The 9,744-nt window shown below is 34.7% G+C and overlaps 1 protein-coding gene across 4 annotated transcripts in view; it reads left to right on the forward strand.

The window, feature by feature from the left end:
- Positions 1 to 8,617, forward strand: part of DDX46 (DEAD-box helicase 46) — a 77,377-nt gene extending 68,760 nt beyond the window's left edge. For all 4 annotated transcript variants that reach the window (XM_037801445.1, XM_037801446.1, XM_037801447.1 and 1 more), the window contains 2 exons: positions 7,125 to 7,198; positions 8,471 to 8,617. In XM_037801445.1, coding sequence (XP_037657373.1) covers positions 7,125 to 7,198; positions 8,471 to 8,518 — 122 coding nt within the window. In that variant the 3' untranslated portion in view covers positions 8,519 to 8,617. The remainder of the gene's footprint in view (positions 1 to 7,124; positions 7,199 to 8,470) is intronic.
- The last annotated feature ends 1,127 nt before the right edge of the window (positions 8,618 to 9,744 follow it).

Here is a 9,744-nt window from a genome sequence, read left to right on the forward strand (position 1 = left end):
CCCTGGCATTGCAGCATTGCTTTCAGCACAGGGCTCATATTACAACTTGGCTCTTAGTTGTTCATGGACCATCCCTTAGAACTGGCTCTGAAGTCTGTCAGCAATCTCATGTTGTCTACGACCTCATGCACACAAAAAAGTCTCTTTTTAGGTAAAATTCCTTTAGCATAAAATATACCATTTTAACCATTTAAAGTATATAATGCAGTGGCTTATAGTATATTCTCATTGTTGTGCAAACATCACTATGATATAATTCCAGAAGATTATCATCAACCCAAAAAAAGAAACCCCATACCCATTAAGCAGTCATGTCTGATGACTCCTTTCCTCAGTCCCTGGACAAATCTAATGTGTTTTCTGCCTGTGGATCTGCTTCTTCTGAGCATTTCAATATGCAGCCTTTTGTGTCTGGCTTCTTTCGCTTAGTATAATATTTTGAAGCTTTACTGGTGTTGTAGCATTTATTAGGACTTCTTTCCTTTTTATGTCTGAATATATTCCATTGTATGTGTATACCATGTTTTGCTTATCCCTTCTTCCTTGATGGAGACGGGTTGTTTCTAGTTTTTGGCCATTGAGAATAAAGGTGCTATATAGACATTTTTGTTTGAACACTTGTTTTCAATTCTCTTGGGTATATATCTAGGAGTATATGATATGGGTTGTATGATAATTCTGTATTTAATTCTTTGAGGAACCGTCAAAGTGTTTTCCACAGTGGCTGCACCAGCAATACATTGAGAGTTTCACTTTCTCTACATCCTTGTCAACACTTGTTATTTTCCATTGTTTTGATTACCATATTAATGGGTGTGAAGTGCTCTTTCACTGTTGTTTTGATTTGCATTTTTCTAGTGACTAATGTTTCTTGTGCTTATTGGACATTTATGTATATTCTTTGGAGAAATGTCTATTCCAGTCCTTTGTCCATTTTTTAATTGGGTTGCTTGTCTTCGTGTTGACTTGTAGATGTTGTCTGTGTATTCTGCATATTAAACCCTTATCAGATAGATGATTTCCAAATATTTTCTCCCCTTCTGTAGGCTGTCTTGTCACTTTCTTGATGGTGTCTTTGATGTGCAAAAATTTTTAATTTTGATGAAGTCTCATTTATCTATTTTTTTCTCTTGTTGCTCGTACTTTTGGTATAAAGTCCAAGAAACCATTGCCTAACACAGGGTTCTGAAGATGCTTCCTTATGTTTTCTTTTAGGCATTATGTGGTTTGGTTCTTATATTTAGGTATTTGATCTGTTTTGACTTAATTTTTGTAAATGATGTGAGATAGACCATTTATGATTATCCATATGGTTACCTCTACTGAAATTCTTTATTTCTTTATGCCACTTTGGTCCACTGTCGAGTGTCCTTTCCTTTCAGTGTGAAGAACTCTCTTTAGTATTGCTTTTAGGGCAGGTCTATTGGTGGCAAACTCCCATCAGGTTTTGTATATCTGTGAACATCTTAATTTCTCCTTTACTTTTGAAAGATGGTCTCCCTGGATATAAAATTCCTTGCTGGCAATTGTTTTCTTTCAGCACTGTCAGGATGTTGTCCCAGTGCCTTTTTGCCTCCCTGATTTTTGAAGAGAAATGGGCATTTAATCTTATTGGGACTCCCTTGTACATAACACATAACTTTTCTCTTATAACTTTCAGAACTCTCTTCTTGTCCTTGGCACTAGACAGTTTGACTACTATGTGTCTGGGCATGGTTCTTTACAAGTTTATCTTGTTGGGGTTCATTGTGCTTCTTGAATGTGCATATTCCTGTCTTTTATCAAATTTGGAAAATTTTCTGCCATTATTTCTTTTAATATTCCTTCTGTCCCCCTCTCTCTTTCTTCTCCTTTTGGGTCTCCCATAATGAGTCCTACAGGTCTCTTAGGCTTCTGCTCATTTTTAAAATTATTTTTCTTTTTTGCTCCTCAGCCAGAATAATTTCAACTGTATTGTCTTCAAGTTTACTGATTCCTTCTTCTGCCATATCCTTTCTGCTGTTGAATCCCTCTAGGGAATTTTTCATTTCTGTTATTGTGGTCTTTAACTCCAGTGTATTGTGTTTGGTTACTTTAAAAATTGCGATCTCTTTATTGAGATTCTCATATTATTCATTCATTGTTTCCCTGGTATCCTTTAGTTTTTTCTGTGTGTTTTCCTTTATGTCCTTCAGCATTTGGAGAATCATGTTTTTAAAGGATTTTTTTTCCTGGTATGTCCAAAGCACAGTCTTTTTCATGATTTCTGGGTTTTTAGCTTGTTCCTTTAAATGGGACATAATTTCCTGTTTCTTTGTTCATTTTGTAATCTTTTGTTGTACACTGTGCATTTTAATATTTAAAGTGTTAACTGCGATTTAGTCCTGGAGCTGTCTATTCCTTAAGTTTATATCCAGCTAGTGATATGGTAGAGAGTTACTTGAGTGCCAGGAGCTAACAAAAATCAACAAAGCAAAGCAAAAAACACAGTCTTTGCAAATGGGGTCTGCATTGGTGCTGTCCTTCAGAGTTTGGCATTCCTATCAAAAACATCAGTTCAAGGTGAATGTGAATTGCAGGTCATTCTTTTCTGAGCCTGTGTCTTGGCCTGGGCTTGTGCTTGTTCATGGCCTTCAGAATTCCCCCTAATTAATTCAGATTTACAGGAATTCGAATGCCCCCTCTACTCCCAGTGAAATAGACTTTCTCCCTTCTCGGGTGCTCTATTGTGTGAATTAAAAGAGATAATTCTTTGCTGTAGGTGGCTATGACTTAATTGTTTCTTGCACTGTTTTAGCTGTCTGCATTCTGCTTCTGCCTGCAGGGCTTGTTCTCCGAGCTTGAGCCAGAGGAGTTTCCTGGTTTAGTCTTTCATTTTGTTGCTTGAAAGATTGGCAGGGACATACAAGCATCCCAGTAATTGCATAGGAATTACTCTACTCTGGAACAGGGCGGGGGAATGGCTGGCTCCCCACTGCATTGGGGTGTTGGTAGGGGAGGGACCAGCAAGGGCACCATGAGCTTCCACTACAGTTTTTAAAGTTGTTTTCTTGATTTCGCACTCACCCAGTTTCTGCATCCCTTTAACTGGTATCCATAGTTTTGAGGAAGATCGCTCTACCTATTTTTCTAGTTGTCCAGTGATTCTGTAGGGGAACTGCATCCTGGAACATCTTCCCTTGCTGTCGTGGTTGACCAAAACTCCAAATTTAGTGATTTTTTGGCCAGTATTTTTTACAAATATTCTTTGTCCTTTTGTCTCTCTTCTTTCTTTCTAGGATTCTGTAATACATATGTCGGTATGCTTGGTGGTGTCCCACAGGTATCTTATGCTTTGTTAATTTTTCTTAGTTCTTATTTTACTCTGCTCCTCAGAATAGGTACTCTCCATTGACCTGTATTCAAATCCAGTGATTCTTCTTTCTGCTCCAGTGTTTTTTGAAACTTTCTAGTGAATTTTTCATTTCAGTTATTGTACTTTTCAACATCAGGCTTTCATTTTGGTTCCTCTTTATACTTTTATCTCTTTATTGGTATTCTTTATTTGGTGAGACATCATTCTCCTTTTTTCCTTTAGTACTTTGTCCTTGCTTTCCTTTAGCTCTTTGAGTCTATTTTAAATAGTCGATTTATAATTTTTGCCTAGTAGGTCCATTGTGTTTCTTCTGGGATAGTTTTGTTAAATATTTTTTTCCTATGTATGGGTATACTTTCATGTTACTTTACATGCTTTTTAAATTTTTGTTGAAATCTGAATGTTTTGAATATTTTAATGAGGCAGTTTTGTAAATCAGATTTTCTCCTCTCACTAGGGTTTGTTGTTTGCTTGTTGTAGTTTTTATTTTTTTAAGTGATTTTTGTGAACTAATTTTGGGGAAGTTTGTATTCTTTTGTCTTGTGTGGCCACAGAAGTCTCTGTTCCTTTGGCTTAGTGTTTAACTAGTGATTCTGCAGAGATTGTCCAGAAAAGCAACAGAAAATTTCCCAGTACTTGCAAGTATGCTCTATATATTGTTGGGCATGTCTTCAGCTCTCAGCCACACAATCACTTCCTCTCATGCAGAGCTTGATGTTCAGCCAGAAATAAGAGCTTGGAGCCTTCTCAGGTCTTTTTTTGTAAAATAAAATTATTTATTTTTATTAGAGAAGTTGTAAGCTTATAGAAATTCATACAGGAAATACAGCATACAATTTTCCCTATTATTAATACTTAGCATTAGTGTGGTATCTTTGTTATAATTAATCAAACAACATTATTATAATTATACTATTATTAACTAAAGTCCATCGATTACATTAGGGTTCACTGTGTTGTACAGTCTTTTGCTTTTTTCAGAATTTTTATTCTAGTAACCTGTGTCCAACCTAAAATTTCCCCTTTCAGCCACATTCAAGTATATAATACACTGCTGTTAATTGTGCATTCATGGTGTTGTGTTACCATTACCACCATCCATTACCAAAATTTTTCCATCACCCCAAACAGAAAATATGTTATCACTTAATCATGAACCTCCCATTCTGGTTTCTGACATGCTTATTCTAATTATTTCATATCAGTAAGCTCATAATCTTTGTCCTTTGTGTCTGGCTTATTTCACTCAACATGATGTTGTCATGGTCCATCTATGTATTGAATTTTGTTTTACGGCTAATATTTCATTATATGTTTATACTACATTTTGTTTATGCATTTGTCAATTGATGGACACTTGGGCTGCTTCCTTCTTTTGGCAATTGTGCGTAATGTGGCTCTGAACAACAATGTGTAAATACCTCTTCGAGTCCTTCTTGGGTCTTCTTTGAGCATGTGGCCAATCTTCTACATTCCCAAGAATATCTGGGAAGTTTTCAAAGCCCTGATTTCACTAAGTTTCTTATTTCCTTGCCTTTCCTCCCATGTTTTTTGTTCTGTTTTGTTTTGTTTTGTGTATTTCCTGACCCTTTTCCCTGGTGATAGTGGCTAATACATTTTCCTTTCAATGTTTCTGACAAACATTCCCTGTTGCTGCCTTAGCCCTAGGAGAGTTTTCCAAGTTTGGTGAATTAAAGATGAGCCCTTTGTACTGGTTCTTCAGGGAATCACTTGGCACGTGAAAACAAACAACCATAGTTCTTTGAGTGTAAGTTCCATTGGTACTACAAACCTGTATCAGGAATATAGGCTGTTAGATTCAAGGCTGTCATCTGCATCAGCAGTTGGGGGGATGAGGCCAGGTTAAGTTAAAACACTGTAAAACTCTCTCTCTAAGATTCAACTGTTTTTCCTTGATTAAGCATTTCAAGCAGTTGTTACATCTTTTGATTAGTTTGTAGCATTCTGATAAAGTTGATTCTTATTGTTTTTGCCAGTTTCTTTGGTGATTTTATGGAGGGGTGGGATTTTAGAATTTCCTGCTCTGCCATTTTTACTGATGTCACTCTCACAATTAGGCTTTTTGAATTAATGATGAGTTGTGACAAAGGTAAAATTCAAATCCAGCCTTTTTGTTTTCCATGTTATTGCCACTTGATCACTGCTGTATCAGTAAGAATTACACGTATTTTAAAATGGTTTATGGAGCTGATAGGTTCAGAATTAGACAAACTGCGTTTTTGCATCCAAAGTTTGTGACTTTGAGAAACTGACTTATATTTATTTCAAGTCAAGTTTTTAAGTGGCACCCTTTTATGTATTCTGAAAGATTTATGGTCTGCCAGTGACTCACTGTGTTTCTAAATTATGTGACGCTGCTCCTTATTACATGGTAAAATGAGGTTGTTGGCTCCTGGGTCTTGAAGCAGAGATAATTAAACTGATTATCTTTTTGTACTTGGAGTTGGACAGATCTCTGTTACTCCTGTGTCCATTAGACTGGAGACACAGTGACATCTGGAGAAATCTGATTGTAAAACTTTTGGTATTCATGGAGTCCACCTTTTTTTTCTATGCTTGAATATCTTAGATGCTATTCAAGCAAAACCAATATTTTTAAATGCCTTTCCTATAAAAATGTAAATCACAGACAGGACTGTTTCCTTTGGAAATGGATCCTTCAAATAATTCATTTATTAATTTAAAGGTAGTTTTATTTAGTAAATTATCTTATTTAGCATAGATAATTAAAATATAATTTGATGTATAAAAGTTCAGTTTGCATACAGCTTTATCAGAGGACATCTGTACTACAAATTGAATGTGTAGTGAGGTTTTCCATCGTATACAGTCCGCATTTTATGCTTATTTTTCCTCCTATGCATAATGGTTCTGTCACTTCTCTCCATTGTGAAGCTGTTCTTAGGAAATAGCGTATAATTTTTGTAATAATAAAAGCAGTTTCTTTTCTTTCTTTTTTTTCAATAAAAAGATTGCCTTATGGAAAATAAATCTTGAGAGTGTTCTGGAGACATAATAGTGCTGAATAAGAGTTGGAGATTGTTAATGAAAAAGATCTAATGCTTTTGAGGCTTGTCACAGACTATGAGATTTTTTTAATTGACCTTTTAATTTTTGAAACTCCATTTGAACTCATCTGAATGCTGACAGGTTTTGTTGCTGTAGAAGGAGTGTGGTGACCTCTTTTACTAGTTTTCTAATTGGAGGAACCCTACTACCTGGATCTTTGAGGGGGCTATGTGTTCAACATCTGCAGGCCTCCTACCAGGCAGAGGGACGGAGAACAGAAAGGACTTATATTCCTAGCAGCCTGTATAATATCTACAACCTGCCTAGTGATTCTCTCTTTTTACAAGGGGAGAATTTGTTAAAAGCAGACAGAAGTTGTTTTATGACGAATGAAAGGAAATGCCCCCTTTTCATGGTAGCTTATAAACATATGTAACCTATTATCTAAAGAAGGTATATAATTCAAAAATTGAAACTGGTCCAAATGGTCTGGATCTAACTGAAGTGGGAAAAGAACTCTTCTACTTAGATTCAGGTGAGAGCATCAGTTTCCTTCTTTTTAAAATAGCACAAGAACATCAACAACAATGACAAATGTTACATGCCACATGAGTTGTTGGCATGAACCAATTCAAGCCAAGCAACATATTTTCCTTCTGAATTTTCTTTTGGCCGTAATTTCTCCACATCCACACCAAAAAATTCTTACTACTCCAGTGTAATTCTGATAATAGGAATATGTTTTCCACTCACCCTCCAGGTGCCAATGAACTGGCTGTGCAGAAAGCAAAGGCAGAAATCACCAGGCTCATAAAAGAAGAACTGATCCGCCTGGTGAGTGAAAACCTCAAGGGCTTATTTGTTTCATTTTAATAAATGTATTATTGAAGTATAACATAAATATGGAAAACTGCACATAGCATAAACATACAGCACAATGAATTTTCACAAACTGAGCAGAGCAGTATAATCATTATCTAGATAAAGAAATATAGAATATTTCCACCTCTCCAGAAGCCCCGCTTATGCCCCTCTTTGTCATCTCGCCTAATTGTAATCACATTCTGACTTAATACTGAAGATTAATTTTGTCTGTTTTTGTACTTAAATGGACTCGAATGCTATGTGCTTTTTTAGCATCTAGTGTGTTTCACTCAATAATATTTTGAGAGAGTTATCCAGGTTTTTGATATAGTAGTAATTCATTCATTTTCATGACTGTATAGTATTTGATTATGTGACTATATCACATTTATTAATTGACTTTGGGATTATTCTAGCTTTTGGTTTTTATTAGTAACTCTGCTATGAAGAGTCTTCCATGTCTCTTCGGTACATATTAGTCTGCTTTTCTCTGGGATGTATACTTTTGGGTAGATACTGGGTATAGGGCAAGTGTAGTTTAGCTTTAAGTAGGTATTACTGAACAGTTTTCCAAAGCAGTTATACCAATTTATACTCCTGTCCGCAGTGCAGGAAAATTCCAATTGTTTTACATCTTTGCCCACACATTGTAGTGTCAATCCTTTCTAAACTTAGTAAGGTCTTAATTTGATTTTGGAAAACACGGCCCTTTACAGGCCACCTTTGCAAAGGATATAGGCACACCCCTGTATCTTCAGTGCCAATTGAAGCGTGTAAATTCTTATCTACAATTTGTACATTAGGATAAGGGTCCTTTAAATAGTGTTGATCTTATCCATTTTCTAAGAATGTGTTTTTGAGGGCTTTTATAAATTTCTCCTCACAGATCTTTCTTTTGGGGGCATAAAATGTTTAAAGAAAAGGGGGTACTCAAAACGAGGGAAGAGGAAAAACAGCCTATAAATGAAATGTTTATGACTGTTTCACCAAGAAGTGATAGAAAAACAACCTTGTGCTTATGTGTATGCTACCACCATTATGTAGGTTCAGAACATAAAGTTATTAGGGAGCAATTAAGTGAACAAAAAGAAATTATGTTTTGAGACGTTCCTTATTCTTCAATACAATATATACTGTTAACATTTTTAACATCTGATAGTTTTATAAGTTTTTAAAGAAAATGAGTGTCTTTTTTTTTTGGCTCTTTCTGACCATGTAATTAATTTTTTTTCCCTATCACAGCAAAATTCATACCAACCAACAAATAAAGGAAGATACAAAGTCTTATAAACAACTGAAGAAAACTTTTTATCTGTGCTGGTCTGTGATACATGTGTCAGTTGTTGTCTCCTGTTTACAATCTGTTGTAAATTAAGATTTTTAAAATTTTGTCTTTCTGATTTTTTAAATTCAAGAAACGAGTATTGCTAAAGAAATCTTCACCCAGTAAGTACCCCCACACTTATCAAACTATATTTAAAGCAGACCTGTTTTCAGAATATAATGTCCTTTAAGATAAAACTTAAATATCAGTAAGTATATTTTAAGTATCTGAGTAATAGACCAGAGGTTAAAAAATTGAAATATTTGGACTTTCCATTTTAGTTAATAAAGTGTACCCAGTTGCTAAGGGGCTATTCATCTTATCCTCTTACAATGAAATTGTTAGCATCACCTGAGAAAAGGTAAAATTCTCTTTAATTTTGTGTCCCAAATTCCCCACTTGACCTTAAATCTTACTTGATTCAGTGGAATAATATGAACTGGATCTTAAAATGTTATAATAGAATTTTTACAAAATGGGTTTAGAGCTTTTGTTTCAATTTTTATCATCATAAATGGGCAGTAGTTGGACTACTTTGGTTTTTGTACAATTAATGATTTTAGTATGAGTTTTTGCATTTCCTTACACTGCAAAGAGTTTTAGTTTTTACTACTTTTAGGTTCCCCCTGCATCCTCTGACTCCACTCCTAGCTACCAACTCCTTTTTAAAATGTTCCTTAAAAGTAAATGGTTTGTAGCCTATAAACAGTAAACATGATTCCTTTTTTTCTTTTCCCTGAAAGTTTTTGTTTATGCATCTGTACATATTGTATGTACAAATATTCAACTACTTTTAATCTGGTTTTCCTTCAGGATTATTGAATAGGCTGTAAATTTTGTTTCATAAAAATTTTTAGACATATTGCTACCCATTTTTTGGATTTAGATTTCAACTTCTGTCAGTGAAATTTAGTTCACAGGAAATCATAAGTTGTAGTTTTGAACCATCAGAAATATTTCTCAATATTCTAATTTAAATTATTATAATTGGATCACTTAATATTCTTTTCCTGGTATATTAGAACTTCATGTTTTCACTTCCAGAAAAGGGATTTTTCAGGAATTAAATAAATATTTTTCTTAAATTAAGAGACACAGTGATCCTTTGAGTATTCTTGACTTAAGATTTTTATAAAAGAAAAAAAAATCAAAGCATAATTTAGCTGTTAAAATCATTTTCTTAATAGTACAT

Source organism: Choloepus didactylus, chromosome 13 (genome assembly GCF_015220235.1).
Source record: "Choloepus didactylus isolate mChoDid1 chromosome 13, mChoDid1.pri, whole genome shotgun sequence".
Lineage (NCBI taxonomy): Eukaryota > Metazoa > Chordata > Mammalia > Pilosa > Megalonychidae > Choloepus > Choloepus didactylus.